This window comes from Myxine glutinosa, chromosome 1 (genome assembly GCF_964187855.1).
Source record: "Myxine glutinosa chromosome 1, kmMyxGlut1.1, whole genome shotgun sequence".
Classification (NCBI taxonomy): domain Eukaryota; kingdom Metazoa; phylum Chordata; class Myxini; order Myxiniformes; family Myxinidae; genus Myxine; species Myxine glutinosa.
In genome coordinates, this window is record NC_136261.1 from 204,622,268 (window position 1) to 204,647,828 (window position 25,561).

The 25,561-nt window shown below is 50.2% G+C and overlaps 1 protein-coding gene across 1 annotated transcript in view; it reads left to right on the forward strand.

Annotated features, from left to right (window-relative positions):
* LOC137433168 (uncharacterized) overlaps positions 1–25,561 on the forward strand; it is a 182,872-nt gene that overhangs the window by 76,387 nt on the left and 80,924 nt on the right. The window contains exon 6 of the mRNA XM_078782663.1: positions 24,438–24,532. Within this exon, the coding sequence (XP_078638789.1) occupies positions 24,438–24,532 (95 nt within the window). The remainder of the gene's footprint in view (positions 1–24,437; positions 24,533–25,561) is intronic.

Below are 25,561 nucleotides of genomic sequence, written 5' to 3' on the forward strand. Positions count from 1 at the left end.
CTGTTTTACATTTGGCAAGCGCATCCCCGGCTGCACTGCTATCACTAGGGGTTTGGCGTCTCGCATCCGTCCAACCTCACCGTCGCTTTTAGGCCATAAATTGTCTGGCACCTCCGCTAGGAGGTAATCCGACTCACCCGGGTCCGTCAGCACTGCCCTCATGGCATAGGTGCCCTTAGGAGGCAACTCTGTCGCTTCGAATACTCCATCCCTCCGTTGTGTCTTGAAGTCAATTGAAAAACCTTCGCCATTTTGGAGCCGTTTCAAAGTCCAGCGGCCTTTCTTACTCCGATAACCTTGTAGGGGAACTTCTCGTAACCTCCCTACCATCCAACCTACACTTTCCGGCGGCCACCCCTTGGCAGTAGTGAGGGTAACATGGGCGGCCGCTCCTTCGGGGTATCGGGTCAATGCACGCTGACTCGAGGTTAGGACTGCCTCGATTCCTATTCCCTCGCGGCCGATCCACATCCGTGACAAGTGTATAGGCGTGCGTTCGTCCAGCTTTTCCCTAACCTTCTCTCGATAATTCTCATCGTCGCCCGTTGCATCATAGTACGCAGTGCAATGGGGTGGATTATCCTTTAAGGTTTTTATCGAAATTTCGTGCAGTTGTAGCCAATCTCGCAGAACTGCATTGTCCAAACACACATTATCTATGATATGCGTCCAGGTAGCCAGAGCCCCTTCATCCATGCGCCACCAATACACGGTGGGGCCGGGCCGAGACAATGCCGTCATGACCAAGTCGCGTTTAGATTCCGCGACGTCTACGAAAACTCCCTCCTCGGTACATGAGATTTGACAGCCCAAACGGCACAATAAATCCCGTCCCAACAAATTCGTCGGGGCGGTAGTGGTCATCAAGAAAGCATGTTTAGCCTCCAGCGGGCCGCATGTTACTCGCACTTCCTCCGAAATAGGAAGCGCTTGGGGTAAACCCGAAACACCCAGTATTTGAACGTTCCTGGCCGTAGGGCGCAAAGAGGGCAATTGCCCCTTGTTAATTGTGCTGCGAGTCGCACCCGTATCTACGAGGAATTCTAATTGTCTTCCCTCCACGTCCAACATCATGGTTGGTTCCTCTGCCGGTGTCATGGGCAAGAGAGGACACTCCTTGGGCGACTCGCCAGCGTCCCGTCAATAGGCCCCTCTATTGTATTGGGGCTGAAACCCCTTACGAGCCTTTGGGCAATCACGTATCCAGTGTCCCATCTGCTTGCAATAATGGCACGGTTCCTGCGGAACCGGTGGTGCGGAGGGCATAGGTCGTCCCTCTACAGCGCCCCTTCCGCCCTGCCGGCGTTCTGGCGGCCCCCAATGTGACTGGTTCACTGGTTGCCACTGCGGCGGGCCCCGAGGCGGGGCCCAGTTCCCCCTTGGTCCGCTCTGCATCCCACTATGGGAGGGTGGTCCGGGGTTTTGGAGAAGGGGTCTTGGTGGATACCAATTTTGGGGAGGGGGCCCTTGCACGGTCCAAGTTTGAGGGTTTTGAGGAGGAGGGGGGGGAGGGGGTGGTATTGTCCATTGTTGTTTTACCTCGTTCATATTAATTAGTCCAAAGTCTTCCTCAGTACAACCGTCGCAGTTTTCATTTTCGTTGTGGATCCACTCTCCGTTGGGAAATTGGCCCTTATAGAAAAGAGGATAACAACTCCTCCTATGTTCCTCTGGACCTCGAACAGGTCCCCACTTCTGGCACTGTTCGTGTATGTCGTTCTGACTCTGATCCCCCTTTTTATTCTGATTAAATTGAGCCCGTTTCTCTTGGACAAACATTTGCAATATTTCCTCCTTAATATCCTTCTTCTCCTCTAGGGAGGAGCCCGGGCATTGTTCCAGTTTGTCGCATAATTCGTTGGTTGTCATTCCCTTCCAGCCAAAGAGGACGGTCTGTACCTGTTTCTTTAATACCGGCCGAAGCCCCTCGATTAGATATTGATTTACCAATGGTTGGGGTAGCCCTCCCAGCTGCATCGGACCCAGTCCTCCCCAGCGCGCAATGGCCTTTTCCAACCTTTCTCGGTACTCTCCAATTGGTTCTCCTGCCTTTTGTTTTATGGCCCCGATTTTTCCCCAATCCGGACCCCCTGCTGGCAACAGCGCATGTTCGATGGCACCCAGCAGCCGGACCTTCAGTGCCTCCCATTGCACTGGTGTTATCTGGGGGTTTGCACCCGCCGCCCTTGGGTCGTTGTGCGGCCAGTGTGCTCTTTGTCTAGCCCTTTCCCATACTTTGGGTGGGAGCACGGATACTCCCATATGAGTTATGTCTCGATAGTCGCACTCGCCAGCTAAAAACCAATTCGACATGGTTGGCACTATCTGCCGTGGATCCTCAATAAGCAAATGTTGAATCCTTTCCCGCATTACAGTTAAAGAGGATTCTTTCCATGGTACCCTTTCTCGAACCCCCTGTCCTTGAGCGTCAACTCCGATAACTTGTACGGGGCACAATGTTTTTCTTCCCTCTATTTCCTGACATTCCAATGGGGTAGTTTGTGAGGTCCTTTTCCCCTTACAACCTACCAGTGAGGGGTATAACCCATCCGGTCCTATCGGTGGCGGGAACCCTGCGATGTCGGTCCCGTCATCTATTCCGTTAGCCCCGAGTTGTGCAAACAGTCTTTCCTGGCTCGGGTGGTTCTGGGGTATCTGGGGCGTGATGGTAGCGGGGTTATAGGGGGGTGGTAGCAGGGGCGCAGAAAGGATAGGTGGTGCCTGAAACCCTGGGACAGGGTTTAGGTCTGGGGCTGGGGAGGGTAGATTGGTCGCTACCTCCCCTCTCGCGGGGTCTGGGTTTTCAACGAGCGGCATCAGTCGCGCGTTGGCCTGCTTTTCTATTTCCTTAAGCGCTTCATCCTGTGCCTTATTTGCCTGTTTCCTCAGACCCTTAAGTTTTGTTACCTCGCCAGCCAAGCTGGCCTGTTTCGACTTTGCGTGTCGCATCATCGCTTCTTCCTTCCACCAGCCAAAGACTTTCCAATAGTCAGGCGGAAAGTGTTTCGTGGCCTGTTCGAACTGTTCTAATGTCTCATACAACACGTCCAATTTTTCCAGCGCAAAAGACCCTCCTTCGGGCCACGGTTCTCCTAAATCCTTCGTCAGCGCAACCCATGACTTCCCTGGTCTCACAGCAGCATAGCCATACCTCTTAAACATGGAAAATGCTGGGGTATTTCTAAGCGGTTCACCTGCCTTTACTGTCTTATTACCCATACTGTTACCCATCCTAGGAAAATTTAGTTTACCGACGTAGCCTTGTACTCGTGAGGATCGCCCGCCTCGCGTTTACAGCCATCTACCTAACTCTGAGAGGCTCGCAGCCTTGTACTCGTGAGGTTCGCCCGCCTCGCGTGGTACGGCCGCGCTACCTACTCTCCTGAGAGGCTCGTCCGCCTACACAGCCGTCTATCCTATACTGTATTTTCCTGGCGTCCTACGCCCTTATAACACTTCTAATCTTACTTAAAATCCCGACGTCTCCCGGGTAGGTCTCGGATCGGGACGCCGCCCTTATCCTTACCCTCACAACCCAGAGATCTATTACCCCTTAACCTCAGGCGCCCAACGTGGGGCACTTTCCCTTACGTAACGTTACCCTGACGAGTCCATAAACAATCAGTTGCTCCAGGACCCAAGCGGTCCGTAATTAAATTTAGGTTCGTGGAACAGGTACGAGCAGGGAACGGAACAGACGGCCACCGAGCAAGAGAGAGTGGGTTACAATTTGGACTGACCCCCAGGCTAAAAAAGGAAAAACAAAAGAAAACCACAGCTCACCTGACCCGGATCAATTGCCAGCTGGTCTCTCACCACTCACTTGCCTGGGACCGCGTCCCGGACTGCCCAGACTGATCCCACCGCTGCCACCAGTTGTCGGATTGGGACTTAGGACTTGGGACTCAGAAGACTCAGATGAAAGGAGCAACGGATATATTTATTAGAACTCGAGTACACAAGCTTGAGGACAGCAAAGTTGTATTGAAACTCACAAAGAATGACCAACAGTACAACAAGATGCTCTGAAATAATTCAATTAACATTGCTTTATATAAGGAGAATCAGGGGTGGAGTTAGCTCACAAGTCACGGAGACAGAATGGGCTCATTGGTTCCCCCACCACAGTCCCATCCTGTTGTTCAGTTAATTAAAGGAAGTTCATCCAAGGCCAGTCATGGGTTAGCTCTGATAAGGAGATGGTCAGCATTATGTGGCAACATGTTTACAACTTTCTGTATAGAAAGCTAGCTTGGGAAAGTACAAAGGGAGTGGACACTCATAAAACTGTCAACTTGCAAGACAATGGCAAAGTCAGGAGAAAGGCAAAGAGAGATAACAGTTGCCTCCAAGGCCTGAGAAGGGGAACTAGAGATTGTGCCCACGCAGGCCACAGCACACAGGCAGAGAACTCCTTATTAGGATATTACACATCCTCAATGCACAAGAAAGAACTCAGTATCATAAAAGAGTACAGTAGTAAGTCAAAACAAAACATATAAACGGTTATACTTGGAAATTGGTAAAGCAGCAAGGATATACAAAGGGGGAGGGGCATTACAGCTCCCTACAAGTGTACTATAAAAAGCGATTTTATTTTATTTTATTATCTTTCCACTTGACTGTTTTGAGTCCGTGTGTGGAGGTACCTCAGTTAGGAATTAGTTTACCTCAGCATTCGTTTTATTCTTTGGGATGTTGGTTCACAAGTTATCAAACAGAGTGACCACTATATTCGTCATGGGTGTGTGTCTGTCTATCTGTCTGTCTGCAGCATAACTACCCGATGATATCATCCGATCTTGATGAAACTTGGGTGGGAGGTTGATATCATGATCTAGTTGTGTCCTGCCTAGAGTGGGCGTATTGCACCCATTGTGGGCGGAGCGAGGCCCGAAAAAGATGTCTTTTTAGGGGGTAATCGAGTTCAAGCTACATCTTCTTCAAGGGAGTTGGTGGAATCTGACAGGGGTTTCAGTATTTGGTTAGGCCAATGTCATGTGTCTAGCCCCACGGAGCTCGATTTTTCATTTTCGCCCCAAGGTCAAGGTCACAAGGTCACGGAATTTAGAAAAGTCGATTTTTGATGGTTTTATGACATTGTTCGCTTCCTGATAGGGTGAAATGTCGTACATGATCTTATATTATCACATACATCATGAAATACAGGTTTTCCAACAAATTTCAGAATCTTCGACCTTTGACCTTTGAAGGTCGCAAAGGTCAAAGTTTCAAAGTTGTCGGAATCGAACCGAATTTTCGGTATTGTGTAGCTAACGAACCTCATAACTGATTATACATTATTTTCAAGTACAGGGTCATTCTGGAAGAAATATTGCTTCCATTTGCTCGTGCAGCCTTTCGAGGAAACTTTGTCTTCCAAGATGACAATGCACGGCCTCATCATGCTCGCATGATCCAACACTTTCTTGCTGACCGTGGTGTAGACCATATGGAGTGGCCTGCCATGTCCCCGGATATGAATCCGATAGAGAACTTGTGGGCAGAATTAACGTGTCAAATCGACAACTTGGACCAGCAGCCTATCTCTGTGCGTGAATTGCAGCAGGCTTTTGTAACTGCATGGCAAGCGATTCCTGTCCAAACCTTGGCAAATCTCGTGAACAGCATGCCTCGACGTGTACGTGCTCTCCTGAATGCTCGTGGGGGTTACACGAAGTACTGAACTGTAATTTTACTGTCCGTAATCCCAGTCATAATTTAGCTTTTGTTTTTGTTGAATTTTTTTTTGGCTAATATGCAAAATAAAGAGATACTTCTGGAAAACGTACAGAAGTTTAACATAGTACTGTCCATGAATTGAGTTCGATATCAGTTTACATCACTTTCATGGATCAATTTATTTGCTTCGAAATGTCAAATGTGGTTTTTGTTTCTTTTAAAGGTCACATTAACAAAATCTAGAATAATTTCAACATAATTCCAATGAACTTTTGGTTCTAAGTCATCTTGAAAAGTAAGTTCACCCCCACAAAAACAATATTCCATAATAAATGCCTAGTCTGTAGTTCCCTTCAGCTGTTCTTAAGTTATTGTAGTAATGAAAACCTATTACAGACTCTAACCGTTGACCTCTTGATGCCAAAATCTAATCGGTTCATCTTTGAGTCATAATATATGCTTATACCAAGTTTGGGCAATATCCCATCGCTGGTTCACAAGTTAGCGAGGTTGTAGCGGTTGCCGCTGAGCACACACAATCGCCTTACACCTGCCGAAGATGCAACCAGGGAGCGATCACTGTACTGGGCTCGCCCAGACCGCCCGGAGACGCTCAGTCTCGCCTTTCCCGGGCATGTCCAGAGTCGCCTTTCCCGGGCTCGCCCAGACCGCCCGGAGACGCCCAGTCTCGCCTTTCCCGGGCATGTCCAGACTTGCCTTTCCCGGGCTCGCCCAGACCGCCCGGAGACGCTCAGTCTCGCCTTTCCCGGGCATGTCCAGACCTGCCTTTCCCGGGCTCGCCCAGGCCGCCCGGGCACGCCCACTCTCGCCGTGTTTGATTGTATATACTAGGGCATGCCCGTACTATATATATATCTAAAATTATATCCCCCCCCCCTCTATTTACATGAAATGGTTTGGTCCAAAGCGAACGGCTTGCGAGTACGGTGACAATCCCCCCCCCTCTATTTACATGAAATGGTTTGGTCCAAAGCGAACGGCTTGCGAGTACGGTGTTTTTTATCGGACCCGTGGAATTATAGATAGTAGTTTTAATTAGTTTTAAAACATAGTTTAACGCCAACATAGTTTGCCAACGTGAAATAAATGAATACGCTCTCAAATGTGCCGTCCGAGGCAGAGTCTGTTCGCCACGTTCGGCACACGTGATAGCTCGCTGCTCTCTGATTGGTTGAATCGTTTTTTGGACATAGCTCGGTAAGTACTTGTCCGATTAATATGAAACCTTGAAAAGGCACATCCTCGGGTCCCCAGCAATATACCTGGCAAGTTTAAAGTATATCGGACCCGTGGTTGTCGAGAAACAGCGGTCACAGACATACAAACATACAAACATACAAACAAACATACACACAGAGATTACTGGAATTATAGATAGATATACTGCTACCCGATAAACGGGCTTTACAAAGTGTGCTGGGTTCTGTACGAATAAACAAGCTTTGAACTCAACCAAATGGCCTCGTTCTCTCGCCGTCCACGACTCCTAAACTGGTGACCTCGTCTACCCCCGAACGGATTCGGGGGCTGCAAACGAACACGGCAGTTTCGATCACGCTGCCGGAGTTTTGGAACCGACGAGCGGCCATGTGGTTTGCGCACCGCGCTCGGCTCCTCCTCTATGACCGGCTCCAGGACCCTCCGAAGGAACGCAGTTACGCGATGTGGGTGGCACTGCTGCTCATCTCTTGCACGCGCTCTGACGTTCGCGGCACGGCTGCTTCGTTACCTTCGCGCGCACTGCTGTTCATCACCTTCGCACAACTTCACTCTACAACTGCAGCCACAACTACTTCTCCGACCCTGCATCCTTGGGAGGCCCGCGAGGAACCTCGGCAGCCTCCCCCGAGGCCTTGACCAGCCCCTCGGTTGGCTCAACCGCTTTTCGCGTGCACCGAGGCCGAGCGCTGCTCGAGCCTTCTCGGCACTGCACCCGCGAACTGCAACCTCGGGAGGCCCACGAGGAACCTCGGCAGCCTCCCCCGAGGACTTGACCAGCCCCTCGGTCGGCTCAACCCCGGTCCTACGTCCCCCCAGTGCTTCGCACAGCGGAGTACGTCACGGCGAGGCCGCCCCCCGTCCACTGTTCCCCCCGCTCGACCACCCACCACCACATCGGACCCCCCCCCCACGACCCTCCAGGGGTCGCTTCGGCCGGGTCATCAGGACCCCCCTTAAATTGACCCTGCCGGTGCAAGTCAATTCTGGGGGGGCACGTGTAGCGGTTGCCGCTGAGCACACACAATCGCCTTACACCTGCCGAAGACGCAGGGAGCGATCACTGTACCGGGCTCGCCCAGACCGCCCGGAGACGCTCAGTCTCGCCTTTCCCAGGCATGTCCAGACTCGCCTTTCCCGGGCTCGCCCAGACCGCCCAGAGACGCCCAGTCTCGCCTTTCCCGGGCATGTCCAGGCTTGCCTTTCCCGGGCTCGCCCAGACCGCCCGGAGACGCTCAGTCTGGCCTTTCCCGGGCATGTCCAGACTTGCCTTTCCCCGGCTCGCCCAGGCCGCCCGGGCACGCCCACTCTCGCCGTGTTTGATTGTATATATATTCTGCTACCCGATAAACGGGCTTTACAGAGTGTGCTGGGTTCTCTACGAATAAACAAGCTTTGAACTCAACCAAATGGCCTCGTTCTCTCGCCGTCCACGACTCCTAAAAGGTAACAATTTTTATTTAACATGAACTTTGACATGGTGACCCCAAAATCGAATCAGTTCATCTTTACATTATTATACATACATGAACCAAGTTTGGCTTAGATCCCTTCAACCATTTTTAAGTTATCGTGGTAACTAAAATCTATCACAGATGGACGTACGGACAGCCTGACAAATAACCCCAAAACATAATGCCTCTGGAGACTTTGTCGGCGGAGGCATAAATGCATTATCAGCAAATGTAACCTCAGTGAAGCTCTCCAATTAAATCCTGAGGACTATCATTATTGGATTGTCTGTGATATCTGTTGGGCTGACCATGTGACTGAATGTTAGACATTCTGATTCCTTCTTTTTTTTTTTCATTCAGCATGTTTTAGATTTCTACCCCCCACACACAAAGCGTAAAATGTGGTTTAGCATTTGGTTTATGTCCGTCCGTCTGTCTTATCAGTTTATGATTATCAGTTTTTGTTTGAGGACCAACTTAATTAAATTGAATATTATATTTTGAACATGAATGGAAGACAAATCTGCTGTTCAACAGTGCTTTGTCTCTGAATTTGTCCCGATCGGACATTTACAGAGTGGAGAGAGATAATATTTTTACTCTGTCTGTCTGTGCCTGGCAGTCAAACAAAATTGAAAATGATTCCAAACAGGAAACTTACTGTTTTTAAGGATGTTGTAAAGGACACAAACAACAGGCACATAGACACAAAGGTGGTAAAACCAGGAATTCATTTATTTATACACCTTTAAACCTTTTTAAACCTTCATTTAAATTGAATTATATACTTCAACACTGCAGAACACAAGTTGCATTCATAATACTTCCAAGACACTCCAGTTTGCAGTTTTTTGACGTATTATATTGGGTGGTGTATAAGGCAGTGTATTAAAGCGCGGCGTTACGCGCGCTGCTTGCGAGCAAGGAGGAAGCGGACAAGCGGTAACTTATAAGCGTCTTTATTTCAGGAGCTCACTGTAACACTGGCCCGAAGACCAACTCCGCCGCGGATGCGCGCAGGTCCTCCTTGGGCGCCGTCCGGAGGCCCAGCAGGACCCAGGGGAGCCTGTCGACCCAGCCACCGTCGCGGAGGGTGGCCCGGAGCGCAGCCTTCAATGAGCGGTGAAATCGCTCACACAGGCCGTTAGCCTGGGGGTGGTAGGCCGTGGTTCGGTGCAGCCAGACCCCGAGCCCCTGCGCGACCGCCCCCCAGAGCTCCGAGGTGAACTGGGGGCCACGGTCGGACGAGATGTCTGAGGGGGCGCCGAACCGGGCGACCCAGGTGGCGATGAAAGCCTGCGCGACATCGGCCGCCGTTGTCGACGCCAAGGGCACGGCCTCCGGCCACCGGGTGGTGCGGTCCACCATGGTGAGGACGTGGGTGAAACCCCGCGAGGGGGGCAGAGGTCCCACCAGGTCCACGTGGACGTGGTCAAACCGGCGTTCCGGCACCGTGAACGGGACAAACGGGGCCTGGGTGTGCCGGTGCACCTTGGCGCGCTGGCACGCGAGGCACGTCCTGGCCCAGCCGCGGACGGCCTTCCGGAGGCCATGCCAGACGAACTTGTCAGCGATCAGCCTTTGGGAGGCCCTCGCACCCGGGTGGGACAGGCCGTGGATGGCGTCAAACACCTGGCGCTGCCAGCCCGCGGGCACGATGGGGCGAGGACGCCCGAGGGAGATGTCGCACAAGAGGGCCGCGCCCGCGCCGTCGAACGGCACCTCGGTGACGCGGAGGCCCGTGACGGCGGTCCGCAAGGCCTGGACGTCGGGGTCAGCGGCCTGGTCCGCTGCCATCCGGGCATAGTCGATGCCGAGGTGGACTGCGTGGGCGACGGCCCGGGAAAGGCAATCCGCCACCGGGTTGTCCTTCCCCGCGACGTGCTGGATGTCCGTCGTGTACTCGGACACGGCCGAGAGGTGACGCTGCTGCCGGGCCGACCACGGCTTGGTGACCTTGCCCATCGCGAAGATCAGCGGCTTGTGGTCGACGAAGGCCGTGAACGCACGGCCCTCGAGCAGATGGCGGAAGTGCCTGACCGCCAAGTGAAGCCCGAGCAACTCGCGGTCGAAGGTACTGTAACGGCGTTCGGGCGGGCAAAGCTGCCGGCTGAGCCTCCCAAAATTCGGGAAGTTTGATGAAGTTGGCCATGGCAATGGCGTCGCGTGTGGAAGGATCGCTCCGGCAGATCCAATGTCGAGGGGGTCACCAGTAAAGCGCGGCGTTACGCGCGCTGCTTGCGAGCAAGGAGGAAGCGGACATGCGGTAACTTATAAGCGTCTTTATTTCAGGAGCTCACTGTAACACTGGCCCGCTCTGGGCTGCGTGCCCCGTGTATATCCTCAGGCCACGCCTACCCCTCGGGCGTGGCCCTCGCGCACTTGGTGCGCGGAATGATGTCACCACGCCAGTGGGCTTTTGTGTCCGCCACAGTATAAGGGTGATTTATAAGATTGCTTCAGTAGCGCCAAACTTCTGGATTTTTAAAAATCAATCTTTAAAATCATTGTTGTATTAAAATTGAAGTATTGAAGGAGCAGTGCTCCTGCTTGAGACGGACGAAGTGACGGACAAGACACAAACTCGTCCGAGAAGATGTTTATTGTATAATCATCTCGGGAACTCTGAAAGCCCATTTATCAGGTTCGCATATATATATATCCAAACCAAAAAGCATACATCAGAACCAAAGCCCCGCCTCTCAGGCGAGGCACGCTTTGGTGGTCATGTGACCGACAGGTGCAAAGGATTATAACCTCGGCGCCGTGGTTTGGCCGCGGGTTACATCACCGGCTTGGGCCAGGAGATTCTGTTGCTGGTCTCGAGCTTTGGGGGACCCATGGGTCGCTACACACGCCCCCCCAGAATCGACTTGGTCCAGGAAGGTCAACCTGAGGGGGGTCCGGATGACCCAACCGAAACGACCCCTGGCTGGTCGCGGGAGGGGGGGGGTCCGGTGTGGTGGCGGGTGGCCTGACGGGGGGTGCAGTGGACGGGGGGCGGCCGCGCCGCGGTGGGAGAGCCAGCCGTGGCGGCTGGCCAACGTCCATGTGGGCCGGCTTGGGGCGGTCCACCGAAAGCCGGTCCGCCCGGCCGCCGATGCTGACGACGAAGGACTTGTTGTCCCATCGTAGGACCCGGCAGGGTCCGTCGTATGGTGGCCGGAGCGGCCCCCGGTGCGCGTCGTGGCGCACAAAGACGTACTCCGCCGTGCGGAGTGCTGGGGGGACGTAGGATTGGGGGTCGCCGTGGCGGGACGTGGGCACCCGGGCGAAACGTTGGGCGGCCTCCTGGAAGTCCATGCGCTGGCGCGCGGCGGACCAGGGGCTGGTGGCGTCAGGCACGAACTCGCCCGGGACGCGGAGGGCCTGGCCGTACACCAGCTCGGCGGTGGATGCCTGGAGGTCCTCCTTTGGAGCCGTGCGGAGGCCCAAAAGGACCCACGGGAGCCGGTCGGCCCAGCCGTCGTCCTGGAGGCCGGCGATGAGTGCGGCTTTCATGGAGCGGTGGAACCGCTCGCACAACCCGTTGGCCTGGGGGTGGTAGGCCGTGGTGTGGTGCAGGGTAACGCCCAACGTGCGGGCGACCGCGCCCCACAGTTCGGACGTGAACTGTGGGCCGCGGTCCGACGAGATGTCCGCCGGTGCGCCGAAATGCGCGACCCATGTGGCGATGAACGCCTGGGCCACATCGGCGGTGGTGGTGGAGGCGAGGGGCACGGCCTCCGGCCACCTGGTGGTCCTGTCCACCATGGTAAGCAGGTGGGTGAACCCTTGCGATGGGGGCAGGGGACCCACCAGGTCCACGTGGACGTGGTCGAAACGTCGCTCGGGCACGGTGAAAGGAGCCAGCGGAGCCTGGGTGTGACGGTGGACCTTGGCCCGCTGGCAGGGTGTGCAGGCGTTGGCCCAGTCGCGGACGTGCCGTCGCAACCCGTGCCAGACGAAACATGCCGACACCAGCCTCTGGGACGCCTTCCGGCCCGGGTGTGAGAGGCCGTGGAGCGAAGCAAAAATGCGCCGCTGCCAGGTGACCGGCACAACGGGGCGAGGTCGGCCTTGGGAGGCGTCACAAAGCAGGACTGTGTCCGCGAAGGGGACGTCAGCCAAGCGGAGGCCTGTGTACGCCACCCGGAGCGCCTGCACCGTGCCGTCGGTGGCCTGGTCCGTCGCCATCAGGGTGAAATCGATGCCGAGGTGGACGGCATTGGCGCCGGCTCGAGAAAGGTAGTCGGCCACGGCGTTGTCCTTTCCGGCGACGTGCCAGATGTCCGTGGTGTATTCCGACACGGCGGAGAGGTGGCGCTGCTGGCTGGCCGACCACGGCTCCGTGACCTTGGCCATGGCGAAAATCAATGGCTTGTGGTCGACAAAGGCCGTGAACGGGCGGCCCTCCAGGAGGTGGCGAAAATGGCGGACGGCCAGGTACAGCCCGAGGAGCTCGCGGTCGAAAGTGCTGTACTTCAACTCGTTGGGCAGGAATTGCCGGCTGAAGAACGCGAGCGGCTGCCAGGCCCCGTTTACCCATTGCTCATGAACCGCGCCCACGGCGTAGTCGGAGGCGTCCGTGGTGAGGGCGATGGGAGCATGGGGTACCGGGTGGGCCAGCAGCGTGGCGTTGGCGAGGGCCCGTTTTGCGCCGGTAAAAGCAGTGTCCATGTCCGTGGACCAGACGACGTCGCGCTTCGCCGGCTGGCCGCGGAGGGTGGTGTACAAGGGCCGCATGAGTTGCGCAGCTCGGGGCACGAAGCGGTGGTAAACGTTCACCATCCCGAGGAACTCCTGCAGTGCCTTGACGGAGCTGGGGTGCGGGAAAGCGGCGATGGCCTCGACTTTGGCCGGTAGTGGTACGGCGCCGTTCCGGGTGATGTGGTGGCCCAAAAAGTCGATCGTCGCCGCACCAAAGTGACATTTGGCCGGGTTGACGATCAAGCCGTGCTCACTGAGGCGGCCAAACAGCGTCCGGAGGTGGAGGAGGTGCTCGGCTCTGGACGTGCTGGCGACGAGGATGTCGTCCAGGTAGGTAAAGAGGAACGGCAAGTTGCGCAGCACGCCGTCCATCAGGCGCTGGGACACCTGTGCCGTGTTTTTGAGGCCGAAGGGCATCCGGAGGAATTCGAAGAGGCCGAAAGGTGTAATAACGGCCGTCTTCGGGATGTCGGCCAGGCGGACGGGCACCTGGTGGTACCCCCGAATCAGGTCCACTTTTGAAAAAATGGTCCGCCCCGCCAACCGGGCGGAAAAATCCTGGATGTGCGGGACGGGGTACCTGTCGGTGGTAGTGGCGTCATTGAGGTGGCGGTAGTCGCCGCATGGCCGCCATCCACCCCCCGGCTTCGGGACGATGTGCAGCGGCGAGGCCCAGGCGCTGTCGGAGCGCCGCACAATGCCGAGGCGCTCCAGCGCGGCGAACTCGGCCTTGGCGACGGCGAGTTTGGCTGGGTCGAGATGGCGAGCTCGGGCGTACACCGGCGGGCCCGTAGTGGGAATGTGATGCTCGATGCCGTGACGCACCGCGACGGCCGAAAACGTCGGTCGCGTGAGGGCTGGGAACTCCGCGAGGAGACACGCGAAGTCGTCTGCCAACGGGAGGATGCAGGAAAACTCGGTGGGCGCGGAACGGCTCAAGGCGCACGCCAGCGAGCTGAAAGTTTCGGCGTTGACGAGACGCCGACGTTTAACGTTGACCAGCAGCCCATGGGCGCAAAGGAAATCGGCCCCAAGCAAAGCCATGGGGACGTCCGCCGTCACGAACTCCCAGCGAAAGAGCTGGCTGCCGAAGCGGAGGACGACGGTGCGTGGGCCGAAGGTGTGGATGGCGGAGCCGTTGGCCGCGATTAAGGAGGGGCCGCAAATGGCGGCCCGCTTGTTCTCCGCCGAAGCGGGAATGACGCTCAGCTGAGCGCCGGTATCGCAGAGAAAACGCCGCCCCGACGCTTGGTCCGTGATGAATAGCAGGTTTCCGGAACGGCCGGCGCTCATGGCTGGTAGTGAGCGCCGGCCCGACCGTTTCCCGACTTGCCAAACGTGCACGGGGGTCGACATGATCGGGCCTGCCGCCCGAACCTGGCGTGGAAATAACACCAGGCCGGGTCTGGCGGGGGCTCCGGTCGATGCGTCGGGACCGGGTGACGCGGCGTCGCCGCTGCCAGTCGCGCCGGCCCAGCGGCCTCCGGGAAGGAAGCTGCGTCACGGGCGTCGGGCGGGTGGGCGGGAAACCGCGCCGCGGGTGCCGACTGGGCGGCTGGCGGGCTCCCGGCAGCCACCCCGACGAGCTGGCTCGCCGCTCCGACGAGCCGGCTTGCCGAATCGATCTTGTCTGCCTCCCTGGCGAGGTCGTGGGGGTTCGTGATGGTCGTGCTTGCCAGGGCGACCCAGACCTGGGCCGGGAGCTGGCGGAGAAAAAGCTCTTGGAAAAGGAAATCCGAGGGATGCTCGCCGAGCAACGCGAGCATGTAGTCCATACGTTCGGACGGGCGCGTATCGCCGAGCTCAGGAAGGTCGAGCAGGCATCGTGCGCGTTCAGCCGGGAAGAGGGCAAAAGCGCCCAGAAGAAGTGCCTTGATGGCGTCGTACTTGCCGTCAGCGGGCGGGCTCTGGAGGAGACTCAGGCAGCGGGCGGCGGTCACGGAGCCGAGTGCGGCGACCACGTAATGGTATTTCATGGTGTCCTCCGTAATGCCACGCAGGGCGAACTGGGAGTCCGCCTGAGCGAACCAGACGGCGGCATGTGCTTCCCAAGAAAGTGGGCAGTTTGAGGGACACTGCCGTGTCCATCGCGTGTCGTAAACTCAGGGTCACCAGTGAAGGAGCAGCGCTCCTGCTTGAGACGGACGAAGTGACGGACAAGACACAAACTCGTCCGAGAAGATGTTTATTGTATAATCATCTCGGGAACTCTGAAAGCCCGTTTATCGGGTTCGCATATATATATCCAAACCAAAAAGCATACATCAGAACCAAAGCCCCGCCTCTCAGGCGAGGCACGCTTTGGTGGTCATGTGACCGACAGGTGCAAAGGATTATAACCTCGGCGCCGCGGTTTGGCCGCCGGTTACGTCATCGGCTTGGGCCAGGAGATTCTGTTGCTGGTCTCGAGCTTTGGGGGACCCATGGGTCGCTACAGTATATACTTAACACTGCACGGGGTATTGTGTTCTATGAATTCTCTAGTTCTGAAAGCATTTGTTTGTACCAGCCTTGTTGGTATAATGGATAGAGCGTCCGCTCTGAGTCTAGATGGTCGACATTTCCAACCTGACGCTGGCTGAGTCATACCCAAGACTTTTAAAATGGTAATTGCTGCTTCCTTGCTTGATGCTCAGCATTTAAAAGGATACAGCATGACAAAACAAGCACATGTTGGCCATCATGTTGCAGGCCTTGCTAGGCCAAATGCCCTTCTCCTGCGTTGAAGTTACTTGGGAGGGAACTCGTAATATTATTATTATTATAATAATTATTATACCCGGAAGGGACTATAGGTTTGCTCTACGTCTGTCTGTCCGTCCATCTGTCCGTCGTCCCACTTGTGATTTTCTAGACTTTTTTTCACCATACCCTGAAACATATTGAATTGAAACTTGGTACATGGCTTTATTAGGATAACCTACAGAACAAGTTCGAGTTTCAGGACGTTTCATTAATGTTTAAAATGTGTAATACCTTTACTATGCAAATATTGGGATGGGTAGGGGACATGTAATGCAAAGCAATTCATTCTCTTGTTATTGTTAGTGTAAATATGAGGTTTATAGAGGAATACTTTACTTTATCAAGGCTAGCATACGTGCACCAACTTTCTGTGGACAAAACCAATCGTGATGAAGTTTATTGCTACTTATGATTAAATCATGAAAAGCCTTGAGGTGGTAATTTACATATTTAAAATACAGACTTGGCATTTAATATGGAATTTTTTTTTTTTGTGGGGGTGAACTTACTTTTCAAGATGACCTAGAACCAAAAGTTCATTGGAATTATGTTGAAATTATTCTACATTTTGTTAATGTGACCTTTAAAAGAAACCAAAACCACATTTGACATTTTGAAGCAAATAAATTGATCCTTGAAAGTGATGTAAACTGATATCGAACTCAATTCACGGACAGTACTGTGTTAAACTTCTGTACGTTTTCCAGAAGTATCTTTTTATTTTGCACATTAGCCAAAAAAAATTTCAACAAAAACAAAAGCTAAATTATGACTGGGATTACGGACAGTAGAATTACAGTTCAGTACTTCGTGTAACCTCCACGAGCATTCAGGAGAGCACGCACACGTCGAGGCATGGTGTTCACGAGATTTGCCAAGGTTTGGACAGGAATCGCTTGCCATGCAGTGACAATAGCCTGCTGCAATTCACGCACAGAGGTGGGCTGCTGGACCAAGTTGTCGATTTGACGCGTTAATTCTGCCCACAAGTTCTCTATCGGATTCATATCCGGGGACATGTCAGGCCACTCCATATGCTCTACACCACGGTCAGCAAGAAAGTGTTGGATCATGCGAGCACGATGAGGCCGTGCATTGTCATCTTGGAAGACAAAGTTTCCTCGAAGGGCTGCACGAGCAAATGGAAGCAATGTTCCTTCCAGAATGACCCTGTACTTGAACTGGTTCAGGTTTCCATTCAGAACAACCAGGTCAGTTTCGCCCCCTGCATGAAAAGCAGCCCAAACGGTCAGCCCACCACCTCCAGCTTGGACTCTTGGCACTATACAATCTTCGTTGTGGGCTTCATGCACTTGTCTGCGCACTTGGACTCGGCCATCTTGACGATAGACCAGAAATCTAGACTCGTCACTGAAGGTCACGTGATTCCAGTGTCCTGGCTGCCATTGACGGAGCTCTCTGGCCCACTGCAATCGGCGCTGGCTGTGTTGTCTGGTCAGGCGTGGCTTTCTCAGGGGACGCCTGGCATGATAGCCTGCTTGAACCAATCGTTGGTTGACTAGCCTTCTGGATACAGGCACATTTGTCAATTGCTGCCACTCAGCCCTAAGCTGATTAGCTGACTTGGTACGGCCATTGCAGACTAACCGGTGCAGCTGGCGATCATCTCTCATTGTGGTTCTGCGTGGACGTCCTGGCCTCGTTATTGGAGTAGGGACACCCCTCTGAGCATTTCGTTTCAGGATCTTTGACACCTGACCTTGAGTGATGCCACACTGCCGAGCAATAGCACGCTGTTTCATGCCAGAATTTCGTAAAGCCACCACTCCATGACAAACAGCATTGTCAAGTTGACGGACCATCTCCAGAGGAAGCGGCAATAACTTTTGTAGACGTGCAGCAGTTGTTTTCCACTAATACAGAACGCAACAACCCTTATATACCCGACTGTGAAGCCAATCATCAAATGTACCTGTCCTTACATTTTGTCACGCCACCTGTGATATAATCCTGTTATTGACTTCTTGCTGCGAAAGACAGTCAGTGACATGGTTCTTTCAACAAAGACATCACCGAAGGGTAAAAGAAACTCACCAGATTGATATACTGTGTTCGGAAAGTAAACCCAAGTCAAGAAAAAAAAAAATTCCATATTAAATGCCAAGTCTGTATAAACATATCTTATATGCATCGATGTTGTGACAAATCAAAATGACAACTACGTTTTGGTTTTGAGATCTCCAAAATAGTTAATCCTCTCTTTCTGTTCTACATGAAAAGGTACTTGCCGGGCAACACTTTGTGTCTCTGCATTATAATAAACTACTATTCAGATAAATATCACATTCTGCCAACCACCACCATCACCACCACCAATGTGTTATACTGCACATGATTGCAAGCATATTGTGCTTCGAGTAAAGCTTCACTGAAGTGTAATTTAAATATTGCCTCTTGGAAGTGACATCAGGTTATTTATTTCCGGGAGCTGATAAAAAGGCATTTTGTAATCAGTTTTATCTGAAAACAAAGTCTGCTGATGCGTATGCTTTCTAAATATGGCAAGAGTTAGTTGTGAAACACAATGGATATACTGTATTTGCAGGACACCCGAATCAGACTCCCCAATTTTAGTGATTTCTGGTGGTGATAGCCTACTTTTCAAGGAGGAAAAAAAGTACTTACAACATGATGCATAATGTTGCAAAAGTTGCTTGTTTTTATGTTTACTTCTTTGGAAATCTTGCAAAAACAAAAATACCTGTCTATGACTTCTTCTGGACAGTCTTTCCTTTTAGGATTTGTTTCTTGAAGGCTTTCAGTGGTCTCTGGATAAATACGAGTATGTTGCACATTCTCAGAAAATCTTCCTAAAATACTGCATTTGGATTTTAACCTTATTTTGGCCTGGTGTCCGAAAAGGTATACCTATAGATTTTATTTCATAGCACATTGATCACATGGAAGTTATCTTAGCAGACAATGAAATGGCATCTGAGGGAGAAAAAGTTATTATCCCATTTTCAAATTTGTTGGGAAATGTGGTCTGTCAAGATAGTCTAGCTAGACTCTAATGGTATATCTAGACTCTAAAGGTATTTCGAGTTGTCTAGCCTCAGTTTGGATCTCGGCCCAGCTATAAAATGTCACCCTGGTGTTTCACATGTAGGGCGAGGCATCAATGTGTTGTCCATCAGAAAAACGTTAAGCCAGAAGACTTGTCTACCAGCACTGGTTGCTCGTGGATGTTACAAATCCCATCATGAAGTGTAAATGAGTTATCATCGGTACCATGAACAAATAGGGAGAGGGAGAGGTGACTGATTCAGCAAGGTTTTTAGTGTCAGTCTGATAATGACACAGTACATTTCCTGTCCGTAGCGCAGTTTCCAGGATCTACCATACAGTCACGTGAAAAAGTAAGTACACCCCATGTAAAGTTTTGACTTTTTCAACATATTTCAACATACAGCTATTTTATCTTCATTTCAACAATATTGAGAGATAAAGGTGATATAATATAACAAATATCATGAACATTTACATTTTGTAGTCCATTGTATAATTTAAATAAACATAAATGCAAATTTTGCATGTGGAAAAAGTAAGTACACCCCTACATTTATCACTACTTCAAATACCTACAATTAGAATCAGGTGCATCAGCTCAGGTGCAAATGATTAGAACATCGTTAGAGAGGATCTTGGAGGAACCTGTCTAATTTAAACCTCAGACATTTAGTTTGGTTTGCTCTTTGTTGTTGAAGTGTGCGGCGTCACCATGCCTAGATCAAAAGAGCTCTCTGAGGCCTTCAGAAAGAAGGTTATAGATGCCTACGAGTCTGGGAAGGGATTTAAAAAGATCTCCAAACAATTTGAAATCAATCATTCGACTGTCCGGAAGATCATCTACAAGTGGAGAAGATTCCAAACAACTGCCAACTTGTTCAGGCCAGGCCGCCCCAGCAAGTTGAGCCTGAGGGCAGACCGCAAGATGCTGAAAGAAGTCTCTAAGAACCCCCAGAATGTCATCACGGGACGTACAGGTAGCTCTTGCCACTGTTGATGTCAAAGTGCACGAGTCTACCATTAGAAAGAGGCTGCACAAATTTGATCGACATGGGAGGTGTGCCAGGAGGAAACCTTTGCTGTCCAGAAAGAACATCAGGGCAAGACTAAAGTTTGCCAATGAACACCTAGGCAAAAGACCAGCACTTCTGGAACAATGTGCTCTGGACAGATGAGTCAAAGTTAGAGCTATTTGGCCACAGTACCAGGAGACATGTTTGGCGAAAACCAAACACAGCATTTGACCACAAGAACCTGATACCAACTGTAAAGCATGGTGGTGGAAATATTATGGTTTGGGGCAGCTTTGCTGCATCAGGGCCTGGGCAGCTCACCATCATAGAATCCACTATGAATTCTTCATTGTACCAGAGGATGCTTGAGGATAATGTGAGGCCATCTGTCGGAAAGTTGAAGCTTAACCGAAGGTGGACCTTGCAACATGACAATGACCCTAAACATACCAGTAAATCCACCAAGGAATGGCTGAAAAGAAAGAAATGGAGGGTTCTGGAATGGCCAAGTCAAAGTCCGGATCTAAATCCCATCGAGATGTTGTGGGGGGATTTGAAACGAGCTGTGCATGCAAGAAACCCCTCAAACATCGCACAGCTGAAAGAATTCTGCATGGAGGAGTGGGCAAAAACTTCTCCCAGTCGATGTCAGAGACTGTTCGACAGTTATAAGAAACGCCTACTTGAGGTTGTTTCTGCCAAAGGGGGGGCAATACCACCTATTAGAGCCAAGGGTGTACTTACTTTTTCCACATGCGACATTTGCATTTATGTTTATTTAAATTGTACAATGGACTACAAAATGTAAATGTTTCATGATATTTGTTATATTATATCACCTTTATCTGTCAATATTGTTGAAATGAAGATCAAATAGCTGTATGTTGAAATATGTTGAAAAAGTCAAAACTTTACATGGGGTGTACTTACTTTTTCAAGTGACTGTATAAAACACAATGTGTATTTGTGTGTTTGTCCCCCTTCATAAGGGTAGGTTTTAAAGGCTTGGAGTTGTGCTTTAAGGAAGGCTTTGAGTCGTGTTTTAATGAGCAACCTTTGAACACGACTGTGTGTCCACCGGATAAAAGACCAAAAACACTCCGAGGACCCAGATGACTACAAGGACCCAAAAGAACCGAGAATCCAAAAGACCCAAACGACCCAATGGACCCCAAACACCCAAAATAACCCAAAGACCCAAAATACCTTGAAGACCGTTAACGACCGAAAATACCCAAAATTTCCCAAAGACCCCAAGACCCATAAAGACCCAAAAGGCCATAAAAACGCAAAAGACCCTGAAGACCCAAAATTCCCCAAAGACCCATTAAAACCCCAAAACCCAAAATATTGAGAAGATCCCAAGACCCATAAAGACCCAAAAGACCACGAAGACCCAAGATACCCCAAATACCCTTAAATACCCTGAACTCAGAAGACCCAAAAGACCATCAAATACCCCAAAGACCCAAAATATCCCAAAGACCCTTAAAGACCTCAAAGACCCAAAAAAACCCAAAGACCGAAAATATTGAAAAGACCAAGAAGACCGAAAAGACTCTGAAGACCCAAAATACAGTCCACTAAAGATCCAAAAGACCCCAAAGACCCAATATATCCCAAAGACCCTGAAAGACCCCGAAGACCCCAAAAAAACCTAAAGACCAGAAAGATCAAAAAGACCCAGAAGACCCCAAAGACTGAAAAGACAGAGCCCAAAGACCCTGAGGACCCAGTGGACCCCAAAGTCCCAGATTACCCCTAAAACCCCAAATACCCCAAAGACCCTTAATACCCCAAAGACCAAGAGAACCAAAACGACCCGAGGATCCCAAAGATCCAGAGGACCCAAAAGACTCAAATGACCCAAAAGACCCTAAGGAACCAGAAGACCCAAAAGACTCTGAAGACCCAAAATACTCTGAGGAGCCAAATGACCCAGAGGACACAAAAGACCCTGAGGACCCAAAAGATCCCAAGGACATAAAAGACCCTGAGCACCCAAAAGACCCAAAATGACCCAGAGGACCTAAAAAAAACTCTGAAGACCCAAAAGATGAGTAATTATGTCTCTTACATTGGAATTGTAAACGGTGGCTTGCAAACTCGAGCCTCAAGGTCGGTGCACATAAGCGGGTTAAAAAAAAAATCACAATAAATACAAGGCGCAGAGAGGTGAAATTCACAACACGTGATGTGCAACACACACAGAGTAAGCCGAGTGTTCATTTACATATGTATAAAAAAGTCCACCTTTAGAGGCCATTTTTCCCCACAGATCAGGGGTTGGCCTTTTTCGGGCACTGTGGCCCCCTTTTTGAGGCAATGTTTTATGGCCGGATGCCCTTCCTGCCGCCCCGGATGCCCTTCCTGCCGCCAACCCAGTTAGTCGTCTCTTGTGACACACAGGGAATTACCAGTGAACTGGTACTCAATTTGCCGACCTCGGAAGGATGACAGGCTGAGTCAACCCCCCTGGTGTTAATGCAGCGATCGACCAGGATTACGAACCCAGGATCACTAGGATCCCAAGCCGGCACCCAAACCGCTAAGCCAACACCAGGCTTCATTTACATCTGTATGATGTCTAATAAATAAAGAAGATATAAGCCCACCTGACATTAGGCCTAGGCTTCAGACTTTGGCACGCTTGCGCAGCTGCACGGCCAAATAAACTGTTCCAACATGTCATTTTTGACAGGCTTTATACTAGTATTATCATAAAAACCCAAATCCATAGGTCTGCTGCTTTTAATTAGCCCATCCACCGCACAGCAGGAGACGGGGTTTTGTAATCACTTCTGTGTGTGTGTGTGTGTGTGTGTGTGTGTGTGTGTGTGTGTGTGTGTGTGTGTGTGTGTGTGTCTGTTTGGGCTGTAACGTTTTTACAAATTTTTTTTTGTATACAATATCGAGGCATGTGTAAGAGCTAAAAAAATTATTTTATAAATTTTTATTGAGATTTAATAATTTATTGAATGATTAAATTTAATCTACACACTGATCCCGACTAATCTTATACACTCTATCTGGCTATAAGGTATTGCCTACCCCTACAAACATAACAATATATTTAGTACCACAAATGACACAATGATACCCTGCAAATATGATACAGAAACTCACAAGGTTTTGTGCACGCCATCACTACACTTCAATGTGAGCTCTGTTTGTCGCACGCAGAACATCAAGGCGGTACACGAGTTCTTACCATGTTCAGCTCAGCATGTTTGCGTCCACCAGTGCACATGCAGCTGTGATCCGAGAGCGAAGATCCTGCAGATTTGCCACCTTGGTGTTGTAGACAACATCTTTGACAAACCCTCACTGAAAAAAATCAAGTGGGAAGGCAAATCCTTCCAACATGTTCATGTAAATTGTTGAGGTTACTGTATCCTCCGCAAAGAAAAACGGACCCACCAAGCGGTCATGGAGAGGGCCACACCACACCAGACATTTACCTTTGGACTGTCATGTATGTGTTCAATGACCACGTGGGGTTTTTCAGAGCCCCAGATCCTCACATTGTGCCAGTTTACCTTTCCCGATACATGAAAGCTTCGTCTGTGCACATAACCTTTTTCAGGTAATCTTCGTCATCCTCTATGCGAATTAGCATTTCCGAGGTAAACGCCTTGTCTTTGGGTCCATCATTTGGTTTGAGTTCCCGCAGAATCTGCCTAAAGCTTCAGTCTTTTATGCAAAATCTTGTGTACAGTGGTGGTTGGTAGTCCCAGGTCTCTGGATGCGCGTCGGATTGATTTTCTGAGACTTTGTTGAAATGATTCACATGCTCAGGCAACATCTGCTGCACTTTTGCTTGGTCGACCGGTACCTATCTGTTTCTGACAAGTGCCAGTCTCCTTAAACACTTTGTACCACTCTCTGATACGAGTCTGCGATCGCAGATTGCTTCCATACCTTGTACGGAAATTACGCTGAACTTGCGTGTCAGATCTCATCTCGATGAATCGATGAACCATTCGACGCACTGAGCTTTCTCCTGTGGAGTCACCATTTTATTTTACATTAAACCACCAGACCTGAAAATAAAGAGAACGTTGAGTTTCTGTATCATATAAAACAAAGGGTATTGCTGTATCGTTTGTGGTACTAAATATATTAACAACCAAAGTTGTCTGGGAACATCCTGTATAATTACAAAAGATCCGAAATCTTAATATATAAATATTCAGGCAAGCTTGAATTATCATGACATCAACCTCACTGATGGTCACAGCCATTACTGGGCCAAACAAGATGCCCTCCATAATTTAATCGAAATTCATTGAATTTCTATTTGATGTTAAATTTATTGTTTCTGCATCTAAGAATGTAAAATGAAAAATTTTCGTCATTAGATGTATTAATTCTTCGTGTTTTAGAGTAGAGTGTTTGAAATGTCACTGATGTATTACATGAAAAGTAGCATCCTGATTGGTGGAAAACTTTCAACCTTCTCAATCAGTCCCATCAATTTATACAATGGAAATTTACCTTATCAATATGAAGTTTTAATCCTTATCCCTGTGGCTGAATTTAAAAAATAAAATAAAACCTTGTTGTGTTTATATCTTGATGTCAGTGAAAGAAGAAAACCGGGAGCTGAGGGTCCAGATTAGCTGCTTGGCTCAGGAGAAGATGGCCTTGCAGCTCAAGTGTCGTGAGTTACAGTTTGAGGTACAGATTTTCATTCCTAGCTACTTATAAGTTGGCTATTCCTAATATTCATAAAACCTACATTTTGGGTGTTTTTTTTTTAATCACCTGCTAATTGAAATTCATTTTAATTACCTGCCCTCTTTAATGTCAATCATTTCAGTCTGAATCTTCCTCCTCCAACTCTTTCCTGCCAGGGGGGGGGGGGGGGGGGGGGTGGTAATAAACGACATTACCCCCTCCCCCATTACTTTTCACAGTAAACGATATATATATATATATATACAATTATACATGCACAGTAAACCCTTAAATATCATGGTGTTGACCAATTGCGGGCAACCTCTGTGTATCGATTTAGATTAATTTTGACCAGTCATGGATTTTGAGCTGAGTTGTGACGGTTATCTCACACCTTGAGCCTTTTGTTATTTCTCTGGATTGTTGTTTCACCTAAAATGGGGGGACTGAACATAAAAAGTGCTGTTGTTCTACAACATATATCCATATAAATACCAATAAATAAAATCAGACCTGTACTCTTGTCTCATATTCATCTTTTGATCTCAAATCAAAATTTCTTGAGTAGAGAGCAATTATAACAAGCGTTACGCCTAGGTCCCCCGTCGTTGAAGTGATGTGAGTTGACAAAGTGGAAGACGCAAGGCGGCCATCTTGGATTTTGACGTGGCGACCCAATTTTCAATAGCGTTCTTCCTTATGCGTAGATACACCCATACACCAGATTAGAAGTTAGTAGTTCGTTTATTTTTCAACATATTTCGCTCACATGGTTCATACATATATATGGTGGCGGCCATCTTGGATTTTGACGTGGCGACCCAATTTTCAATAGCGTTCTTCCTTATGCCTAGATACAACGACACACCAGATTAGAAGTTGGTACTTCGCTTATTTTGCAAGATATTCCACTCACAAGGTTCAGACATACATGGCGGCGGCCATCTTGGATTTTGACGTGGCGACCCAATTTTCAATAGCTTTCTTCCTTATGCGTAGATACACCCACACACCAGATTATAAGTTAGT